Source organism: Crocodylus siamensis, chromosome 6 (assembly GCF_052110815.1).
Source record: "Crocodylus siamensis isolate JL-2025a chromosome 6, ASM5211081v1, whole genome shotgun sequence".
Taxonomy (NCBI): domain Eukaryota; kingdom Metazoa; phylum Chordata; order Crocodylia; family Crocodylidae; genus Crocodylus; species Crocodylus siamensis.
In genome coordinates, this window is record NC_143400.1 from 48,864,837 (window position 1) to 48,888,397 (window position 23,561).

At 44.8% G+C, this 23,561-nt stretch overlaps 3 protein-coding genes across 3 annotated transcripts in view; 1 reads left to right on the top strand and 2 right to left on the bottom strand.

Moving 5' to 3' along the window:
• The window catches only part of LOC149862764 (cytosolic phospholipase A2 gamma-like), a 127,968-nt gene that overhangs the window by 58,441 nt on the left and 45,966 nt on the right, over positions 1-23,561 (bottom strand). The window lies entirely within an intron of this gene.
• LOC149862767 (olfactory receptor 12D3-like) lies at positions 1,048-1,989 on the top strand. Its single transcript, XM_090051208.1, has one exon. It carries the CDS (start codon positions 1,048-1,050, stop codon positions 1,987-1,989), a length of 942 nt encoding a protein of 313 aa, XP_089907334.1.
• On the bottom strand, positions 12,512-20,361 carry LOC149862768 (olfactory receptor 6F1-like). The gene is made up of 2 exons (XM_090051211.1): positions 20,323-20,361; positions 12,512-13,477 (listed from the first exon to the last, which is right to left on the bottom strand). The coding sequence occupies exons 1-2, from the start codon at positions 20,359-20,361 to the stop codon at positions 12,512-12,514; spliced, it is 1,005 nt and encodes a 334-aa protein (XP_089907337.1).

Sequence of the window (23,561 nt, forward strand, 5' to 3'; positions counted from 1 at the left end):
AGTTTTCTTTTGATTAAACATTAGCACATAATGCTATTCTTGGTGTTTTATAATTCAGTTCCTAAGTATTCTTTCAACATAATTAACAGGTACAGATGTGTGTCTCATTTGTCAATCCCCTGGATCATCCAGAAGACATTTTAAAGGTAGATACAACATTTGGTAGCCTCCCACACGAGAACCAAAAACTGGGAAATGGGAAGGGTTTTTTCACTTAATTTGAGAGTTTTTTTCCTCCATGTTGTGCCAAAAAAGAAAGCTCTATTTTTTCCATCTAATGTTTAAAATCTACCAACACTATAGTCTCTTTCTTTCCAGTCAGAGCTGGGGGGGAGTAATATTTTTGAGAGAAATAGTAAGAAAGCGAGTGTTTTGGTCTTTTGTTGTCTTTTCTTATCTTCTTTACTCCTTGCTTTGAGAAATGTATTGATAAAAAGAGAGTGACTAGGAGAGAACTTATACTAAAATTTCCCTTTTTAAAAACCATTTATAGGATCATAGAAAAGTAGGGCTGGAAGGGAATGAATGAGGTCATCTAGTCCAGTCCCTTGCTAAAGCCAGGAAAGGTAATCATTGGAGAATGCTTATGATCCACTGACCTCTGTTTTTGGTCCAATATACTTCTGGTGTATAGAATATTCATTTTATCCAGGCAAATGGCAAGGGACATCATTATTGTTAATTTTAAAAACTGGCTAATTTTCATGAAGTGAGGAAGGGAGAGGATAAGAACATTTAAATGGAAAGCCATTTTTTTACCTGTATTTGGTAGTAAAAAGTAAAATTCAAATACACTTTAATTCCAATATAATATATATCTATATGTTAATTCCTCTATATCTATATTTATATCTATATACTCTCTGTATGTGTATGTGTGTATATAATATGTGAATTAAAAGGTATTTGAATATATATGTGCGTGTGTATACACACACACACATATATATATAAAGAGAGAGGAAGAGAGTTAGTATTTCCATGCTACTTCCCATACTTATTATAATAAATATCTAGCACTTATTTTTTCTATTGAGTATTCTAGAAATGGAGAACATGACAGAAGTGAAAGAGTTCATCCTCCTCGGTCTGACCAATGTCTGGGGACTACAGCATTTCTTCTTCATTCTATTTCTAATGCTTTACCTTACCAGCTTGCTGGGGAATGGTGCCATCATTGCTGTGACACTGGCTGAGTCTCGGCTTCACACCCCAATGTATTTCTTCCTGGGCAACCTCTCCTTGATGGACATTTTCTATTCCACTGTCACTGTGCCCAAGATGCTGGCTGGCCTCCTCCTGGGGCAACAGGCCATCTCTTTCTCTGGCTGTCTCGCCCAGCTCCACTTCTTCCACTTCCTTGGAAGCAGCGAGGTCATCCTGCTGGCGGTCATGGCCTATGACCGCTATGTGGCCATCTGCAACCCACTTCGCTACATGGTAGTCATGAACCAACAGGTCTGCTTGCTGCTGGCAGCTGTCACCTGGGCCACAGGCTTTGTGCATGCTCTCATGCACGCAGTTATGACTTCCCGCCTACAATTCTGTGGCCCCAACCATGTTCACCACTTCTTCTGTGACATCAAGCCCTTGCTGCACCTATCCTGTAGCAACACTCATCTCAACCTGAGCCTCCTTAATATTGTCACCACATGCATTGCTCTACTTCCTTTCATCATCACCCTCCTGTCTTATGTTTACATCATCTCCTTCCTCTTCCTAAAGGTCCAGTCACAAACAGGCAGGTGGAAAACTTTCTCTACCTGTGCCTCCCACCTCACAGTGGTGACCCTGCTGTATGTACCTGTTTTCTTCAATTACACACCCCCCTCTTCAGGCAGTACCTCAAAAAGGGATATGATAGTCACCCTTATGTACAGTGCTGTCACCCCAGCTCTCAATCCCCTCATCTATACACTGAGGAATCAGGAGGTGAAGTGTGCTCTCAAAAAAGTGCTTGGGAGAAAACTTGTCTCTGGAAAAAAATGAAAAAGTTGGATCAAGGTACAGGATTTGATGTTTTTCTCTCTGATGTTATCAGGTGGATAGTTAAGAAAATGATATGCTGCACATGTCACATCTATGTTGTGAGAAGACAGAACAGAGTGGCAGTTTAGCCTAACCATTAGTTTCCAAGATGCTGCCCTTGCCCTGCTTCCTGTCTGACTTCAAACTAACACAGCTAACTACTTTTCTAGTCCTGTGTTGAAAACTGAAGAATATGCTGTGTCGATACTATTATCAGATTATTTATTATATAGTTTATTATTTGCAATACAGTAGTGCTGAGGGTTAGCACTGTAGGTTGAATTTCAATGTGCCATTGTTGTTTGTTATTTAAATTACAGAAATGACCAGAAAATAAAATACTGACAACTTTTTTTCTGAATTATTGCTATTACTGCTTGAAAAAGATACTATTCGAGAAACATTGCTTTATTCCAAGTTAAAAGTGTCATAGTTTCATAGTTGTTAGGGGCTGGAAGGAACCTTACAGATCATTGGGTCCAGCCCCCCTGGACTTGGGCAGGAAAGACTGCTGTGATCAGACGAGGTCAGCAAGATGGGCATCAAGATTTTTGAAGATCTCCAAGGTGGATGACTGTACCACCTCTGGGAGGAGCCTGTTCCAAACCCTTGGTGCTTGATTTGTAAAGAAGTTCTTCCTTATGTCTAGCCTGAAGAGATACTTAATCAGCTTATGCCAATTATTTCTTGTCCTCCCCTGGGGGGTCTTGGTGAACAGATGCTGCCCCAGGCCCTGATGTACACCCCTGATATACTTATTAGGGCTGTGCAAAGCTTCAGATCATGATTCAGATTCGTAGATGATTTGGTTGATTCGAAGGCTGAATCTCTGAATCTGAATTGAATCGCGGGAAGCTTTAGGCTTTCTGAATCTATTCAGAGCTTCCAAATCGATTTGGAAAAGATTTGGAAATTTGGCCATAGGGTATAGTGGGGAATCAAGGAAATATCTATAACTTCGTTGTCTTTTGGCTGATTCAGATGAAACTTGCAGAGATGGTAGCCTCTGCTGAGAGCATGACGCATGCCAAGTTTCTGGTGCAGGGGCATAGGGAAAATTGCAGACAAGCAAAAATCGTGACATGGATGACACTGTGCGTGTTAAGGCGCAGCAGGGTGAAAGCTGCAGGCCTGCTAGCCCCTGCTGAGGCCACGAAGCCTGCCAGCTGTCGAGGAGATCGGAGCAGGGGAAGTCTGGGTTCTGGAGCCCTGCACCGCTAGCTGCTGACAGGCAAAACTCGTGCCATGATTGTTTGTGCAGCTGTGTCTGTCTTGGGGCACAGAGGGGGGAAAACTACTGCAGACCTAGCTGCTAGGCCCTGGTGCAGCCACAAAACCTGCCAGATGTCAAGGAGATAGGTGCAGGGGGTCTGGGGCCCTGCACCTCTAGCTGCTGACAGGCAAAACTTATGACACGGGTAGAAAATACCAAAACAGAACTGGCAGGCATGATCCTGAACAAAATTCTTTGATCTCAGTAAAGCAGCACTAGTAAGGACCCTGTAAATAACGCCTTGCCATCTGTTGTATGTAGAATAGAAATAAGGGAGGTAGGCAGTGTGATTGGAAATAATTGCTGTATCCTCATGTTCCACAGAATGAATTCAGACTTGAATTTTTGGAGCATCCAAAAGAAATTTGGTGGCCAAGGCTCATACACTGACCAACAGAAGTGTGGAACCTAATCCCTGAAGTCTTTTTAACTGTTATGTCTTTAATATAAAGAAAAAAACAACAACCAGTACATACTCTTGCTGCATAAATTAATTTACATTTTTGTACTCTGTACTTGAAAAGTTTTTACATTACCCTAAATGGACTGATTCTGCACATGACAACAAAGGGTATCCTTTTTCATGCACTATTATGCTGGTGAGAAATCATTAAAAAAAATGTATGCAATGCGGCCCAACCGGGGCAGTTCCAGTCCCAGGCCTCAGCTGGAGGTAATCAGGTAATCAGACTGAGTAGGGACCCCCCCAAAAAGCAACAAACAAAACAAAACCCTTCTGCTCTGTCCCGGGCAGTAGAAGGGGAGCCCTTTGGCTCTCGCCCCCAGTGCAACAGCTTTACTCTTTCCTATAGCAAGCTGTTGTGCTCACAGCTTGCTTCCTTCTCCTCTGCTTACTGTGTTGGGGGATTTTTAAGGCTTCTGGCAGAATTTCCGCCTATCCAAATGATATGCCACTGGGTTTCTCAATGAGACTAGCTGTTCCCTCTTAAAGCAACAGACAACCCTGTCACAAGTGTCTTGAGATACCTAAGTCTTATCCTATTTCATTTTAGGATCATAGTATGGTAGGGTTCGAAGGAATGTCACAAGGTCATCCAGTCCAGCCCCTTGCTCAAGGCCAAATCATCCTACACTATCCCTGCCAAGTGTCTATCAAACCTACTCTTGAAAACTTCCAGGGATCGAGATTCTACAACTTTTCTAGGTATCCTGTTCCAATGTTTGACCACCCTCATAGTCAGAAAGTTCCTTCTAATCTCTAACTGAAATGCCCCCTGCTGCATCCTGAAGCTATTGTTCCTGGTCCTCTCCGTTACAACTACAGAAAAAAGCCCATCTCCAATCTCTCTACCCTTCAGGTATTTGAAGGCTGTCATCAAATCTACTCCTTCTATCTTGTCTTCTCCAGACACGATAACCCTTGCTCTTTTAGTCTTTCTTCATACATTTTACCTCCCAGACCCCTAATCATGTTTTGTCACTCTGTTTCCTGGACTCTTTCCAAACCGCCCACATTCTTTTTGAAGTGTTGGGCCCAAAACTGGATATAGTACCCCAGGTGAGGTCTCACCATTGCTGAATAGAGCTGAAAAATTGCTTCTCTTGATCTGCATGTGACATTCCTGTTAATACAACCCAGGAGGGTATTGGCTTGTTTTAACAAGTGCACACTGTTGGATCATTTAGCTTATGAACTGTTATACCCCCCAGGTCCTTCTCTGCAGTACTGCAGCTTAGCTAGTCACTCCCCAGTCTGTATTTCTGCATGTGATTCTTCTATCCCAAGTCCAGGACTTTGCAGATGTCCTTGCTGAATCTCATCTGATCAGTTGCAGACAACTGTAGTCCACAGTGGCAGCTAGCAGTAAATTTGAAGGGGGGGAGAGGTATTTAACCCCCCTCCCTGGCCCCAGAATGCAGCTGGGGTTTGCGGGGGGGGTGGAGGGTGACAGTTCACCCCACCCCCCATAGAATGGCCTGCATCCCCACCTGGGCCTGACCCCCCTTGGGCTTGTGCCCTCTGTCCCCCCATTCAGGTCATTTGGGGGTCTAACCCTACTCTATGGAGTAGCTGCAACTCCACCCAGCTTGGGGCCATCCACAAATTTGCTTAGTGTGCACTTGATCCCATCATCCCAATCATTAATAATTTCCCCAAATCCCTGAAAAACTGTTAATAAAAAAGCTGTATGGGTTACCCTACTTGTGGCTTTTTGTGCCTTAATCTTAAATAAAGATGATGACATGTTACAAAAATAGGCCAATTAACATCTCTCCCTCAACAGGGATTTCAGAAGTATGGACTAGGATTACAATTTAAGTGGCAACAAACACTTATATACCCAATAGGTGGAGTAGGCTTTTCCCCAAAAGGGGAAGATGCAACTAACTATTGTAATGTAAGGCATTTAAATGTGTAAGTATGATTTAGGCTATTACATGAGACAGAATATAATGGAATTGGGTAACTGATAAGACTGAAAAGATGTAATTGTGACATTCTAACTCTTGGTAAGAATATAGACTGGTAGAGAAAAGAGAAAAGAACTATAGGTCAGAAATTGAGATAGTTTGATGGATTTAGTTTTTTGGGAATTGGTTTCCTGGTTTCATCTCTTCCGTCTTTTGAAACACTGACATGGAAAATAGACTGTATCTCTAGCTGCATTTTCTACTTAGACTATAACTGACCTGTGATCACTTGGGCTTTCTGAATATAGCAGAGGAGAATGAGAAAAAACAAGAGCATTTTAGTCTGTACATATATATCTTCTCTGTTGATGCCAGGAATGTCCTCTAGAAACAGCCCCCACACAGAGCACACCATTAGATATTCAGCTGTTCCCTTTCCAGTTGTGATAGCTTCTGAGCTCCCAAACTGATCTTCTCATCTGCCAAACCAGTCTCGCTCTCACAAAGAGGCACTCTCTTTGTTCACAGTCCATATCCATAATTTCATAGTTTCATAGTTTCTAGGGTCGGAAGGGACCTGAGCAGATCATCAAGTCCAACCCCTGCCATGGCAGGAAAGAGTACTGGGGTCAAATGACCCCAGCAAGGTGACTGTCTAGCCTTGTCTTAAAGACCCCCAAGGTAGGAGTCAGCACCACTTTGCTTGGAAGTTGGTTCCAGATCCTAGCCGCCCTGACAGTGAAGTAGCGCCTCCTGATGTCTAATCTGAATCTACCCTCTACCAGCTTGTGACCATTATTTCTAGTCACTCCTGGCATTGCTCAGGGGAACAGGGACAATTATCATGCTTTCCTTCATCTCTTCTCTTTTGATGCTGTCTATTATCTAGGCTGTATTTAAAAATTGTAAGTGAAGAAGAATCTATCACAACCTTTGGTAGATTGTTCCCACAGTTAATTATTGTCACTGCCAAAATTTATGCCTTATTTTTGTCAGTCTGTCTAGCTTCAAAGTTTTCTATTGGATCTTTTGGGGTTGTCTTCTCTCTAGATTAAAAGACCCATTAATAAAAAAGAACACTTCCCTGAAGAAAATTTAAACTTTTTTTTGAAACTGAAAAAGTGGGTATTCCAAAGGAAACCCAAAGTATGTTTGACTAAAACTATCCAACCTCAGCATTAAGTAACCAAATGGTTAAGGCATCTTTTGACAGCTCTAGCTAGGGACAGAAGTTACACATAACCCAGTTTAAGTGATCAGAAACTGGTTTTAAAACTGTAACAGAACAGAACATAAACCAGTTTCAAAATGGATGAAACTGGTTTAAGATAAACAGGGTTGAATGTAGTACCAGACTTAACTGATTCGGGTCAAACCAATTTATGAAACTTCTGTCCTAGACCCCTTCCTGGTTCATGTTAAATCACAGTCCCCCAGCATCCAGGATGTTTTGCAGCCCTGGGCTGTGCTGCCTGCTTCAGAGAGTTGGGCTGGAGCAGTGAGGGACAGCTGACTGGGTAAGGAGGGGCGCAAGCCCAAGGCAGGGCAAGTCCAGTTTGGGATGCAGCCCAGTCTATGGGGAGGGGGGGGTGAACTGCCCCCCTGCAAACCCCAGCTGTGGCCTGGGGCAAGGGAGGGGGGTTAAATACCTCTTCCGCCCATTCAAATTTACTGCTAGCTGCAGCTGTGGACTACAAATGCAAACACACCTGAAAGCAGGAAGAGGAATTGATGAGCAACCCTGTAGAATCCTGCTTCTGTGCTTCTAGAGTGAAAATCGCAGAGACCTCAGGGGCAGCAGAAAGAGGAAATGTACACACAGCCAGACAGCTGTGCTCTAACACCCTCTGGCTTCTGGCCTGAGCCACTACAGGTACATGGCTGCATTTTCTGAATCAAAGGTAAATGTTTGTTCACTTCTATTTCAACTTAATCTGTGTATCTTAGACTAACCTGCAAAGACCGAATTGATTCAGCCTCCAGCTTTTTGACTGTCTGTACCTAGCCTAGAGGCATGAGCTCCAGTCCTTCTCTGAGCTGATATAAAAGGGTATCTAGTCTTTCAGGTGGAGGAGTCAAATGTAGCTAAATATGATATTAGCCATTTTACTCTCTTGTGTGTTGTTGCCTATAAAAACTGCAATGCTTTCACCACATTAGAACTTCTGCTGTTAGACTGCAGAAGTGTGTGTGTGTAAAATATATGGAAAATATCCTTGTAAAGATATTTCTCTGAAATCCCCTGGCTATATCACCTTGTGATAGTGATTCTGAAGATCAGAATGAAAAGCCAGATTCCAGGATCTGAATGTGGTCCCTAGCATAAAGGCCACTCATTTGATCACAAAGCCAGGACTATGGAAAGAAGTATCTCTTATGTACCTGCACAAAGGAATATAAACATTTTCAAGTGGCTGGTTTCAGCCTTATAAAGCCATGAGATTATAGCCAATGACAGATTTTTGTTTAGGTTTGGTACTAGAAGAAAATATTTGTCCATTGGTTAAAAAAACCTGCCTCATTTATGAGACATAGGTTCTGTTTTCTGCTCTGCTTCCAACTTTCTTTGTAACCTGGGTTAAGTGACTTTATGCCCTCTTGACAACATCTGCCAAGGTGCAGCAGTTCTGAGTGTCATTACAATTACATTTTAATCCAGAATGGAATTCACACACCTAGATGAGGTGTTGATTTAAGTTAATTAAACAGTAAGTTGTACAGCTGAGAAAGATTCATAGTAGCACTGTGAATGGTAGAACATGCATGATAAAGATGGGTGGGGGGAAGGGGGATTGTCAGAAATCCTGCAGTTTTACTTAGATGCCTCTTTACAGCTTTGAATTGCATACCTATATGAGCCTAGAAATTGCACCTTGAACCTAGCTTCTCCCCCGTAACATGCACAACTTGGGTATATATCATGTTCCTCTGGCTCACCAAGGGCATTCAGGAATGCCTGATTGCCACAAAGGAGGTGTACACCCAGTGGAAAGGAAGGGCTATCACCAAAGAGAAGTATACGTCCATCGCTCGGGTCTGTAAGGGGACTGTTAGGAAAGCTAAGGCAGATACAGAACTAGGGCTAGCATCAAGGATCAAGGACAACAAAATGTCCTTTTTTAAATATATAAGGAAAATGAAGAAGGCACCAGGTAATATGGGGTCCCTTCAGGATACGCTAGGCAATTAGGTGGTTGCACCAGAGGAAAAAGCTGACCTTTTTAACAGTTTCTTTGCCTCCATTTTTTTGTGCAGGTACCAGGACTCCCCCACTAAGATTCAGGACAGACTTAGGAGAGACTCCACCAAGCCTAGGGTCATGGAGGACAGAGTTAGGGAACTTCTGGAGGGGCTGGATGTGTTCAAATCATCAGGCCCAGATGCTCTCCACCCCAGGGTGTTGAGGGAATTGGCAGGGATTATTGTGAGGTCCCTGGCACAGTGAGGTGCCAGATGACTGGAAGAGGGCCAATGTGGTCCCCCTCTTCAAAAAAGGGAGGAGGGAGGACCCAGGCAACTATAGTCTTACTTCAATCCTGGGGAAGCTCTTTGAGAAGATTATCAAGGAGCACATCTGTGAAGGGCCAGCAATGGGGTTGATGCTCAGGGGTAACCAGCATGGTTTCATTAGGGGCAGGTCATGTAAGACCAACCTGATTGCCTTCTATGATCAGGTCACAAAATTATTGGACACAGGTATCGTGGTACATGTAGTCTTTCTGGACTTCAGGAAGGCCGTTGACACTGTCTCCCACCCCATTCTCATTAAGGAGCTAGGTGACTGTGGCATTGATACCTACACAGTCAGATTGGCTGAGGGGCTGCACTCAGAGATTGGTGGTGGACAAGTCGTATTTGACCTGAAGGGATTTAAGCAATGGAGTTCTCCAGGGCTCAGTCCTGGGGCCTGCACTGTTCAATTTCTTTATTAGCAACTTGGACAAGGGGGTGAAAAGCACCCTGTTTAAATGCATGGATGACACCAAGATTTGGGGTAAGGCGGGCATGCTACAAGGGAGGGACAGGATACAGCTGGACCTGGACAGGTTACAGGGGTGGGCAAATAAGAATAGGATGGGAGTCAATACTGACAAGTGCAGGGTGCTGCACTTGGGCAGTAGAAACCAGCAGCATACCTATAGGCTGGGGAACTCTATTCTTGAAAGCACAGTGGCAGAAAGAGATCTTGGAGTCATTAGTGATTCCAAGATGAACATGGGCTGTCAATGTGAGGATACGATCAGTAGGGCTAACCACACCTTGTCATACATCCACAGATGCATGACAAGCAGGGCCAAGGAGGTGATCCTCCCCCTCTATGTGACACTGATCAGGTCACAGTTGGAGTACTGCATCCAGTTCTGGGCACCACACTTCAGGAGGTATGAGGACAGTATTGAGACGGTCCAAAGGAGAGCCACTCACATGATCTGGGGACAGTAGGGCAGACCGTATGAAGAGAGGCTGCTGGACCTTAACCTGTTCAGACTTCACAAGAAAAGGCTGAGGGGGGCCTGGTGGCCATCTATAAACTTACTAGGGGGGACCAGTAGGGAATGGGAGAGACCTTGTTCCTCTGAACGCCTCCTGGAATAACAAAGAACAACAGCCATAAGTTGTTAGAGTAGGTTCAGACTGGACATTAAAAGGCACTACTTCACAGTTAGGGCGGCTAGGAGCTAGAACCAACTTCCAAGGGAAGTAGTGCTGGCTTCTCCCTTGGGAGTCTTTAAGAGGAGGCTTGACGATTACCTAGCTGGGGTCATTTGAGCCCAGTTTTCTCTCCTGCCCAGGGCAAGGGGTCAGACTAGAACATGTGCAAGTTTCCTTCCGACCCTATATCTATGAATCTATGAAAATCTAAGCCAGCACTCCTCCGTCCAATAGGAGTTCCATTTCTGCTGCATGACAGATGACTCCACAAATGAATAGATTGTGAAGACCATCAGCAGGTATATTTTGAATGAGAATGGTTGCAGCTGTGATTCTTTTTGTTGAACTCCATGCTGATGGTATGTTAGGTGTGCTTTCAACATGCTTTCTGGATTGGATCCCTAAAGAGGCCTGGGCACAAGTATGCCTAGTTTGTGAATACATAAATAGTTTAGGCATTACAGATAATAGTACAGGGCAGAATCCTATTCCACTTTACACACCCAAATAGCTCTTACCCAGCTGCATCAGTGTCATTTTTGGTATTTACACTTCAAGAGGATGGGGAGGGAGAGAGGTTTCAACAATGCCTAGCCTGTTGCTGTTGCCTCCTCACCTCCTCAGTTTTTGCTAGCTACAGTTTGTGATTTATAGTCAGGTGTATAAAAACAGAGCCACATAGCTGCCATGTTAGACTGCAGCCTATCAAGCATGAACAGTGCGTGGGTGGATACTTGTGTGTGCACACTGCACACAGAACAAGATTGAAAACTTCCTTCTACTTCAATTGTATAAAGCAAGGAGCAAACATACCAAAGTGCTCCCAAGCTGGCTCCCTGTAGTTGCTATTAAGGCAAGATGAAATTACTTAGAGGACTGGACATACGACTAGTACAGTTGTGTAATTTATCCTGGGCATGTCTACACGTGCATTTGTGTGTTGTTCGGCCTTTGCATATGAAGACAACTGCATCCAGTGGGGGCAGGGAAGGAAGGGGAGAAAAGAGAAAAGAAGTGGGAAAGAAAAAGGGAGGAGAAAGGGGAAAAGGAAGAAAAAAAGAAAAAAAGAAAAGAAGGGGAGGGTGGGGTGGAGGTTAGGTCACATGGGTACATAGGTGATTTATAAGCCTGATCTTTGCCTTGAACAATCTGCTGCAGCAGGACCAGGAAGTGATGAGGTCTGGATATGGGAGATTTTCGTTTTCCTAGCCACACACTTTATTGCTTCTGCTGTGCATTGCAGTTCGCAGTAAGCAGCTTTTACACTGGTGTCCACACATGCAGGTATTACAGTGCAGTAATGCTGTGGTTGGACTAACTTGGGACTCAAGTTAGTCCCCAAGTTGTGCACACAAACAGAGTTATTGTGCCATAAAGTGTTTACATGTGCCTTACTGTGCAGTAACTACTTGGGAGGTGGCAGGGGGATTTGCTACCTGCATCATACAGGTAGCAAATTTACCCCCAAATCAGTGTAAGTCACCATAGTTATTGTGCAGAATGGGTTCGCACATGTAGATGCGTGGTTTTCAGTTACTGCAAAGTAACCTAAATTACTGGGCAGTAACAGTACATGTGTAGACGTGCCCACTGAGGGGAACTTTACCCCAGTATGGAGTGACATATAGCAGTATATGGCTGTGTGTGGTGTGCTTAGTACATTTTTAGTACAGAAAAAAGCTAATTTACTGCAGGGTAAATATGTTGTATGTCCATTCCCTAAATAAATGGGAGATTCTAAACATCTTTGCAAATTGAAACCATTTGCTTTCCAAAATTAATCACCTGAGAGAGAGGGACTATAGAAATGTCTTTTTCACTAAGGCTTATGAAGATAACAACAAGGCTGAATAAAAAAAAACACAAACAAGCTTTCTTTCAAGTATTATTTGTGTTCCTAACTAAATTAATATTGTATACATAAGTGTTTCACCAAAAGTTGCTAAGAATAAAGACATTTAAATTGTCTATTTTCTAAAGCCACTGTCTTATAGAAAGAGAAATAGAGAAAAGAGACATGGGTAGATGGACAGTTTTTTAATTCTGGAATCCATAAGCTAGTCAAAAACTCAAATTTAATTTAATGGATTTGACTACTTGCCTTATACCTCTTAAAATCCCTGGTCTGTTTCTGGAATGCTTGTGAACCACGTCTAATTGGCTTAATCTCTAACTAAGAGACACCTAACCAAAATGTCCTTTGCCCAGAGAATTGTCCCAATTCCTTAAAGTTTTTCTCAGCGCCACTTTCATATCCTTGTTCCTCAGACTGTAGATGATAGGGTTCAAAAAAGGGGTAACAATACTGTAAAAGACAGACACAGCCTTGTCCATTGCAAAGGAATTCCTGGCTGATGGGCGGATGTAGGTGAAGGTGCTTGTACCATAGTAGATAAGCACCACAGTCAGGTGCCCAGTACAGGTGGAGAACATTTTTCTCCTCCCAGTGTCAGAGGAGATTTGAATGATGGTGGAAATGATGAAGACATAGGACACCATGGTAAGGAGGCAGCAACCTAGGAGGACAGCCCAGGCCAGGGCATAGAAGATGGCCTCTGTGCTAGAGGTGTCTGTACATGAGAGCCTCAGCAGAGGAGAAAAGTCACAGAAGATGTGGTCAAGTTCATGGGGCCCACAGAACGACAAATTGGCTATCAATACCATGGGCACAATCACCACCAGAAACCCCATGGTCCAGCATGAGGTGACTAGGTGGATGCAGGCAGACGTGTTCATGATGGTAAGGTAATGCAATGGCTGACATATGGCCAGGTAGCGGTCATAACCCATGAGCATCAGTAGGAAGTTCTCAGTTGCTCCACACACAAAGAAGAAGTAGAACTGAGCAAAGCAGGCTGTGATAGATATAGACTTCTTCCCCAAGAGCAAGTCAGCCAAGATCCTAGGCACGGTGACCGTGATATACCAGATGTCGAGAAACGAGAGATTACTGAGGAAGAAGTACATAGGAGTGTGGAGTTGATGGTTCAGCACAACAACAATGATGATGATGATGTTGGCCAGGATAGTAAATAGGTACGCAGCAATGAAGAGAAAAAAGAGGCCAAGTTGTGAGCTCCCAGTGACAGAAAAACCTACAAAGATGAACTCCATCACAGAGGAATCATTTCTTATGTCCCATGAAGACATCTACAGAGGAAACACATATGTACAATGAACAAAGTAAGCCCACCAAAAAAACACCAATATTATCATTACTGTGAAGGAAACCACAAGACCCAGATCGAAGGGTTAAACAGTCTGGGTAACATTACTGCTGTTTGATGAAGCAAGTGATTGAAATATTCTCTGTCTGTCTAGACTGTATCACAGATCTGGAGTTCCTATCATTATCTCATAGAGTATAAATGACAAGGAGCATGACACTATCCAGTCTGACCTCCTGTACATCACAACTTGTTTTGTCCACATACTTGTGATTTGACCTCAGTTAACTTAGGGTTCACTTAAGCACGTTTTACCTGTATGCACCTTTGTGGCACCTATGGACCTAAGTAACTGTAACTTTTGGTGCTTAGCCACAGGTTAAATTCCACATATCCCCCTTGTTACTGAATATGCTCAGAAGGCTGCACTCTGTATAGACACCCAGGTGGAATAGAAATGTAGCACACTAGGGAAAATCCTGAAACTGTAATCCCAGAAAAACCTCAGCTAGAGGGAGTTTGTAAAGAGAGAAGACACCCCCAACTTTTAGCCTGATTATACTAGCTGTTTGGGCATTTGCCAAGGAGCAGAAGTTCCTTCTAAACCACCTTAACCAAAGGGGCTTGGAGCTGTTTTTGCCCATTTCCTAGCCAAGGGCTCTAACTGTAAGGCCCATGAGGTAGGCCAGATTCAGAGCATTCTTCTGCCCTTCCTTTGAAGCTGGACCACTTCACTTTCCATTTACTGTTCATTAAACCAGACAGACTAGCAGCCCTGGATTAGCTTTTGCAGCATAAATGTCAGAGGTGAGAACCTACCCCCACTCTCCCCTAGCCAGAAGTAATATCCATTTCACTGAATCATCTGGCTCATTTTCCTCTGCCTCCTGGCACACACATCTTCCTTCCCCTATTGGAAGTGGACTCTTTTCAAGAAGAAGAGAGGGCTCAAGGCAACACTTTATCCATGGCCTGCTAAATGAAAAAAATTGTGAGAAAATTCAAGATGCAGAACCCAGCCCTATCTTGGAAAGAGAAGGACCTAGGACCTGGGATTCTCATTCCCTCAGGTATCCTAGCTATAGGGCTGAAAGGTAAAAGGGCCTCCTTCTCTCCTGTTTTAGTTCCTGAAGGTACATACATAGGGTGAATTTTGCCTCTCAAAGATGGTAATAGAAACCTACCTGTGCATAAGTGCTAAAAATGTCAGTTGTGTCTCTTCAAGTACTTCTTAAGTTCTTAATAGAGGTATGGTATTTGACCCTGAGAGTTCACTGATATTATTGGTACTTTGTTACAGTGATTAATCTTTGATCTACTGTGTAGTTTGGATTTTCCTAGTTTTAAATACCAGGTTTTTTGTTAGTACATTCACCACTAGACTGATGTGTTTTGGGGTTTTTTTTCACCATATAGAAACATATGCCTTGAAGAGAGAGATACGAATGCTGTTGTAGACAGATTTGGGTTGAACTGCCCGCTATAACAACTAGAAGTAGCTTAAGTTCTGAACCATAACAGCATCATATAGATCTATACATTATCTTTTCTTATATGTCTAAAAAAGTTTGCAATGATCTAGATTTGGGTTTGAACTCTAGTTTTGCATCTTTGGAAAAATCAATCACTTCAAAACTGTAAAGCAATTTAAATACTAGAAAAATATAGCTAGAAATGACTTCAGAATCCCTCAATCCAATCCCTTATTCCCAGGCAGGATCATCTCTGTAAAAACTATCCCCGATAAATGTTTGCTTCACCTGCACTTAAAAGCCTGCAATGAAAGAGATTCCATTATATCTCCAGGTAATCAGTTCCAGTATTTAAACATCTTCACAGTTAGAATGTTTTTCTTACTTTATAACCTAAATCCCCGTGTTGCAACTTATGCCTAATGCTTCTCATCCAATCTACTGTAGAAAAATGTATTGCCATCTCCTTTGTTAGAACCACTTTTGTTCTTACAGACTGTTAGTTAAATCTCATCTAACTCTTCTCTTCTCTAGAAAGCCAGGCTCACAATTTATGTAAAGAGTCGATAATTTCAGTAGAGCTATGCTAATGTACAACAACTGGGGCTCTAACTTAGGAGTTCTTCAGAATATGGGGTAAGACTGTTTTTCAAGTCCAAAAATGGAGAGTCTTGCTATTAGTTGTCCTTTTGAGTTGCAAGCATTTTTCATAATGCAATGAATATTTCTTTTTTTTAATAAAAAGTTTTAGCAAACTTGTGCCTTCTCAAATTTGGGAAGAAATCAGTTTTCATAAGCCATTATAAGTTATTTTCTGTACCCTCTCATTACTGTTGAAGTATTAAACACATATCCTTAATGGTTGTTATTAATTAGTAATCTTTTAGCAAAAAGCTCACTTCAACATCTTACGATTTATACAATGAACCATTTAAAACTGCAGTATGTGAGAGAGTAACCTGGAGGTTTTTATTCTTGCTTCTACTTCTCCAGTAAAACTCCAGTATGTTTTCACAACGGATTGCCTGACTATTTACTGAATAAAATGATACTAAAATTTCAGTATAGGCCATAACTTGTTAGAGCTGTAAACTTTCAGAAATCTCTTTCTGTTGTTGTTACAATCACCAATAGCAACATAGCCTGTTGGATAGACAGTTGTAGTTGACCCTTAACATTTGTTTCCAGCTCTGGAAGTCTGGTTGACCTTGGATAAGTTGCATTGCCCTTCCTCTTTTGGTTCTTCCATTAATAAATTGAAAACAAAGTTATGAAAACATATTTCTAATTTTTTTTTGAAATCTATGAATTAAATTTATATTATAAAAAAAGCCTTTCATTCTAGTAAATGCCTTGGAAAAAAGTCCTTTTAGGTCATCTCTTCATTTGGCTTTTTGGTTGTTTCCTGGAATACCCTACATATTCCTCCCCAAAAATAATATAATGTTTAGATACTATTAAAGCAGAATATTTTTCAAGAGAGAGGCTTTTGAATGAAGGAGTCTGAATCTCATCTTGTCACCCATCTTCCTGCACTAAGCTCCAGTCTTTGTACAAATGACAAAAGCACTCACCACAGATGTTTTGAACTTGGGGTCTTGCCTGTGCAGAAGGTAGAGGCCCACACATAAAGGACCTTTAGGAAACAGATGTCAGGTTGAAGAGTGTCCTTGGTACATTCAATTATGTCGACTGCATCATTACAGAAATCTCTGAACAGTCTCTTTGTCTCATTTAATTCTTTTTATCCCTGTTCTGTCACTCCCTATGAGCCCAGTCAAAGGCAGATTCAGAGCACAGAGAAAACTCCTCAAAGACAATAGCATTTGGCTTATGTGGTCCCTTTGTTCCCTTCTATAAACAGCAGCACATGGGTGTGACTGGTTTTTTGTTGCCAGTTAAACTCTTGTTGCATTGTTGGTAAAAGGAAGTGAAGAATAAGGAAAGAAAAATCTCTGGTTTGAGAGCTGGCAATTAATGAAATAAAAGTCCTTAGGGACTTTCTTCTTCTTGGCTCTGGTAGAAATAGTTTTCTCTATTATTGTTGTTCAGGGAGAGGAAGGTTAGAAAGTCAGCGTAAAGAAACCTGAAGATCTGCATGTAACTTCTTTTTCCATTCCCTAATATTTGTAGAAGTTAAAAAAGAAAACAAAACAACTCTAGACACTCATTCTCTCCATCATGCTTGGCTCCTGGGAGGGCCACATGCCCTTGCACTTTCACCTTTTTTTTAAATATTTGTATAACAAAGGTTTAAAAAGTCAAATGTCTCTCCCTCTCTCTCTCTCTCTCTCTCACCTTCCTTGTCTCTCTCCATGCAACCTAAATCTTCTTCTACTTTTTTGGACAAAGCTTGTGACTGCATTTTTAAATTGTATGGAGGGAACAACACATGACGTGATTATGCAGGTTTTACATTCCCAAACTTTCTATCTGAAGTAGGTGATATTGCAGTCTTTCCCATGCAGGTGATGGGGGAGCCAGGTAGCATTGAGAACTTTATACTGACATGAAATGGTATAACACACCAATGTAAGCTGGTGTCTTTTGTATCTACTCCCTTTTGTATTATGTTTTAAAGTTAATTTACCACAAGCTAAGTAATTTGGGTAGAATTCTTTTTTCTTTTATGAGTTTAAATGAGTTTTCATCCTTTTATGAGTTTAAATAAGTTTCTAGTTTGAAGCCTGGCTTTACTCTGTGGATATATTATTAAGTGCACATAGACTGAGACTGGACAGGGCCGTGCATTATCTGTATATATCTGTGTCCAGTTTTGGGCTCCACAATTCAAAAAGGATGTGGAGAAGCTTGAGAGAGTCCAGAGGAGAGCCACGCGCATGATCAGAGGTCAGGAAAACAGATCTTATGATGACAGGCTGAGACCCATGGGACTCTTTAGCCTGGAAAAGCGTAGGCTCAGGGGTGATCTGATGGCCACCTATAAGTTTATCAGGGGTGACCACCAGGATCTGGGGGAACGTTTGTTCACCAGAGCGCCCCAAGGGATGACGAGGTCAAATGGTCACAAACTCCTGCAAGACCGTTTCAGGCTGGACATAAGGAAGAATTTCTTTACTGTCTGAGCCCCCAAGGTCTGGAACAGTCTGCCAGCGGAGGTGGTTCAAGCACCTACATTGAACACCTTCAAGAGTAAATTGGATGCTTATCTTGCTGGGATCCTATGACCCCAGCTGACTTCCTGCCCTTTGGGCAGGGGGCTGGACTCGATGATCTCCCAAGGTCCCTTCCAGCCCTAATGTCTATGAAATCTATGAAATCTACATACCTGAGATTATGTCCCAGAAAGGGATGAGTCCATCTGTGTGTTGTTATCTCAGTAGCTGATTGGGTAGTAAACTCATGTAGAAGACCATATACAGAGTTTCTAGGTCAGGGGTGGGCAATTATTTTGGGCAGAGGGCCATTTAGCGAGTTTTGGCAAGCTGCCAAGGGCCACATGGGTAACCGCACCCTTTGACAAGTACCCCACCCCCTGGTCACCATCTTGGGACCAGAAGTCCCACCCCGGACCTCTGAAATATGCCACCGTAAGTCCTTCCCCTTGCCCCTGGAAGTACTCCTTTGGAGAAGAGGGTTTGCTATCTTAGAACTGGAAGAAAAACAAATTATGTGCTAGAAATCAAATACCCATAATATTATATTTTAATTCAATTTTTAAAAAAAAATTGTCCTAATATGTGTGTGTTTGTGCTTTATATGTAGAAGTGATCGCATAATAGCTCAAAATTGAATCTTACTCTTGTATAGTGTGTGGGGGTATGGGTGGGTGGGTGGATGTGGGGTTTCTGGGGAGCTGTGGAGGTGGGTGTGTGGTATTTCTGGGGTGTGTGACTGTCTGGGGGAGGTTGCAGTTGTAGGGTTTGCAGGAAGGTTGCAAAGAGGGGAGCCAGCTGGGCTCTTCCTGCCTGAAGTCTGGTGGCCGCGTTTGCACTCTGGCAGCTTCTGCTGCTGTCAGGAGGCCGGGGGCTGTTAGGGAAGGGCCTGTCAGGCTTGGAGAGCAGTGTGGGAGGCTCCTGTAACCACTGGGGGTGGCATGAGCTGGTGGGGATGTGGCCCAGGATGTGAGAAGCCCAGGAAGGTGGTGTATAACTTGCATGGCACACCTACACCTGTGGCTTGGGGTGGCAAAGGCCTGGTTCTGCCACCCCATGGGCAGCCTGGGGGTTGCCACCACCCCAGGGGATGGTCTGGGACAGGCAGGGAGGCTGCACCAGGAGCCGGAGCACAGCCACAGCTGCTTTTCTACTTCAGAAGCTCTTGCAGCTTCCAGGAGGCTGAGGGCACTGGGGAAGCTCCTGGCCAGCCCTGGGGGCAGTGCAGGGGACCACCCAAGGCCACTGGGGCTGGCATGTGGCCCAGGATGCAGGAAGCCCAGGGATGTGGCACCGAAGTAGCATCCTGCACCTGAGGCTTGGGATGGCAACTGACTGGCTGCACCCCACTCCCATGGGCAGCCCCAGAGGGTGCCACCACCCTGGGAGAAGACCCAACCCCTCCCCCACCCTGCCCTGCAGGTGCCTGGTGACCTGGCAGCAGCTCACCCCCTAGCCCCAGGATGGGAAGCAGGCTGTGCCAGGAGTCAGAGCAGAGCTGTGGTTGCTTTTTTGCTTTATAAGCTCCTGCGGGCTTCCCAAGCTTCCTTTGCCCCGGGCCAGGACTCGGCCAGGCCATGCCACCCCCAGTAGGCTTGGGAGGCAAACTTCACTGCACCTGGGGCTGGCCAGCAGTTTCCCAGGGCCCCTGGGCTCCTCATGGCCATAGAAACTTCTGGAACAGAAAACTGGCTGCGGCTCTGCTCCCACTCCTGGCACAGTGTCCCCACCTGTCCTAAGGTCAGAAAGTGAGCTGCTGGCAGGACCATGAGGGTGTGGGGGGCCTGGGCCTTCCCTCTGGGGCAGCAGCACCCACTGGAGCCTCCTGTGGGGTGGGGGGCAGCTGAACTGTTGCCCCCCCAAGCCTCAGGCATAGGATGCAAGTTCCATGCCACCTCCCCATGCCCCAGGCCATGTCCCTGTTGGGTCATGCCACCCTCAGCAGCCCCAGGCACCACCTCATGTTTCCCCCAGGGCCAAACAGGGGGGGTTGAGAGCCAGCAACAGCTCGGCGGTGCCCTGGTGCCAGTGCTGACGGGGCCCAGAGCAGGGTGGCAGGAGCCTGGGGTGCAGCTGTCTGGGCTGTATGGAGCTGGGCTGCCCCAGCAGGGAGAACGGGAAGCCACCCCACTCTGGGCCCCACCGACACTGGCTTCTGTGCACCCCCTCACTCCCAGCCCCCCGCCCCAGCCCCATGGTTAGGTGGGGACCAGCGCACGCAGCCTCAACCCCCCCCTTACCTGAGTTTCCTGCTCCAGCACAGGGAGGAACAACTCCATGGTCCCTCCAGCTGGGGTGGGGGGAATGCCTGCTCTTCCAGGGCCCTGCTGTGGCTTTCCTGGGTCATCCTGCCCCTGGCTCCTGTCACTTTTGATAGGAGCTAGGGGCAAATAAATATTAATTAAAACTTAACATTGTGTGATAGAAGATGTCCAGGAACTGGTGGGAAAGCTTAGCTGATGTACATGTTTTGGACAGATGACTAGGAAATGACTCTGAGGCAAGGACATGCAGGGCAATGCTCACCCTGTCAAACACCATCAGGGTGTGGCTGGAAGGTTGGTGGGGCTGGAACAGGTTGCAGATATACTGCAGGGTGGCCAGATTAGGGGGGTACCTCTGCCTATAGGTTTTGTCATCCTGCCTCTCAAAGGACTATTAGAACTGGTTAATGTGTACTTAACCAAATAGGTAGCAGTTAGGAGGACTGCTGTGTCTTTGGCTCCTGGGGCTTACCACTTTCTGCCCCCTCCCTGCCATCCAGCCCTCCCTCTAATTTCCCATCCCAATCTATAGCTTGTGACCTTCCACCCCCAGCTGCCTTAGGGTTGTATACTCAGTTTCCTGTTCCCTGCCTGGTTAGGCTGCTTCTTTTTCCTTTGCCTGTCTCATCAGTCTGTCCCTACCTTTTCCCACTTCCCCTCAACATCCTTTTAATGCCTCTAGCCTGCCTCAACCCTAAAGCTAGCACAGCATCCTAAACCTACCACTAGCTAATCTACCTCAGCAGCCCCTGGCACATGGCTTAGCTCTACTTCCATGTCTGACCTCTCCCTAAAGCTAGCCAGGGCCACTGGCTCCAGGCACAGGGGGGAACTACAGCACTTACCCTCACCTGTGCTGGGGATGACTCCTGTAGTCACACTATCTGGGAAACCACACTTATGGGTGTGAGTTATGTGGCTACATTTGCTATTTGAATATCACCCCTTTTTTGCCCCTTCTCTTTCCCAGATTTATAGTTCTCCTTCCCTTTCTAAGGCTTTCACATTCCTTCCCATTGCATACTTGGTTTACTATATACTCAAGTATATTCATGCTATGGTTTGAGGACTAGTAGTATACAGAAATACCAGTTTGTTGGTTGGATCCTTCCTGGCTGGCTGTATATGAAGAGGGTGACCTATAGAAAAATGAGGACTGCAGGGGAGTGGGAGGTACAAGTGAAGATACATAGGACCATGAAAACGATGCAGACATAGGAGATGATGATGACATAGAGTAAGTCCAGCAAGACAGTCAAAATGAAAACCTAATCCACTAAGAGAACAGAGCATGACATGATGAGGAATGGAAAAGGACTGAAAGGTGTATATACATGTTGGTTCAGGATGGGGAGAGATGGGGGGAGATGTGATGTGGGTAAAGGCCAAGGGAGAACAACACAGCGGCCTTCAGGATAAGCTTATCAGGATACAGCTTGAGAAAACTTGCTCGGCCCAGCCAGACACTGAGATGAGTTGCTGTCAGCCTGCCAAAAGCCTGGTGCAGGGGGGCAGGTTGATTTGTATGTGATTTATTAGTATATAAAGCAGCCTGTGTTTTACTTTCGCTGAGCATCAGCCACCTCTTGGTGTTCTCCCGTGGCCGTGCAAAATAAAGTGCTTCTGTTAGCCAAACAGTGATCCTGTCTGAATTTCTACATCATCTTGGGGGCGCATCCGGGATGTGTCCTTACACAGACCGCCCTGAGTAGGACCCTCGTCTTGGCTCTTCGACTCTGTCGCTCCAAGAAGGCTCTCCTCAACTCAGTTTTTTGGCTCTGTGGCTTCGATACTCCAGTCCTTGATTTACCATCCATCTGTTTGGCTCTGGAAAAATCCCTGGCCTGGGTGAGTACCTGCCTGTTTTAGTGTCAGTAAGTCCTAGGTGTGACAATGGGTAGTGGGACCTCTAAGGTCCTGCTGCGGGATCCCGCCCGGTTTTTGTTTCTCAAATATGGGCCCCGGTCAACGCAGTACTTAATTAAAAGGAACCAGTATACCAATGGTGACCCCAAATTGCGTTGGCCCTTAGATGGGTCATGGGATCATCATATCCTCAAACACCTCCGAGACAATTTGGAAAGTAATCACCCTGTTCAAATGGAAACCCGGTACCTATGGGAAGACGAGTCCGAAAAGCACCATAAGTGCCCCCTTGTGGCTTCCTATAAGGATAATGAAGAAAAATTTAAGAAGCAAATTGATCACCTTCAAAATCAAGTTAAAGATCTCCAGTGTCAGGTGCCGACCCCGTCTGCCCCTTGTTCACCATGTCCGGCTAGGCTTTACCCAGCCTTGCCCCTGCCACCAGATGATCCACCCCACGATGATTTGTTGGATCACTGGGTCTCATTTCCACCACCGCCCGCCGGTCCCATGGCCTCAGGTGCTGTTGCGTCCGCTGCATCAGCTTCCCCAGCAATTCCACCAGCCCTTACCCCTGGTCCTTCATCTCTCATTACCACCATCACTTATGATTCTCCTATGGGGGACCAGTTCAAAATTGACGTCCTCCTGGACCGCCATGATGGGTGAACCATACATTCAGCTTCCCTAGATCAGCAGAACACCCTGGTCAAATTGACCCTCCAGAACTGAAATAACACTACCACTGAGGTAGACTGCCAAAGGACCCTTGTAAGGAAGACTCGCCGGGGCAGAAAGCTTGCACAGTATCCCCTCTGAGAATACCATGTGCCAGGGGGGCAACCCGTGGTGGTTCATGTCCCCTTCTCACCATCAAAAATTGTCTCTTTGTCAACCACCTTCCCTAAACTCCGTGATGACCCTACCGGATTTTCTCAAAAACTCCAAACCCTCTTTGAGGTTTATAAGCTGACTCACAGTGATATTCAGATGTTCCTCAGTGGTCTTCTTCCTGGAGACCAGAAAGACACCCTCCCTACAGCAGCCAACTGGCCTCCTCAAGACCCTGGCAAGGACCATCTGCCAAACCTCTATAAACAGGTCCTTGATGCTGTCCCCAGGGTCTTCCCACAAAAAACAGACTGGTCCAAAATTTCCACCTGCAAGCAAAAGCCAGAAGAACATCCTGCTGACTACTATTCTCATTTGATCCAAGCCTTTAAGGCACGTTCTGGCAGTCAGGACCCAGAAACTAGCCTCCCTGCCATGATTATTCAGACTTTTGTTTTAAGGCTGTTACCTAGGATCTCCAAGCCCCTGCAAAACACCATGATCGGGTGGGAAACTAA

Excerpts from the sequence above, each read along its gene's own strand:
- LOC149862767 (XM_090051208.1), top strand. The coding sequence starts at position 1,048 with ATGGAGAACATGACAGAAGTGAAAGAGTTCATCCTCCTCGGTCTGACC.
- LOC149862768 (XM_090051211.1), bottom strand. The coding sequence starts at position 20,361 with ATGGAGTTGTTCCTCCCTGTGCTGGAGCAGGAAACTCAG. Across the intron at positions 13,478-20,322 it reads TGCTGGAGCAGGAAACTCAG|ATGTCTTCATGGGACATAAG; the intron begins GTAAGGGGGGGG and ends TTTCCTCTGTAG.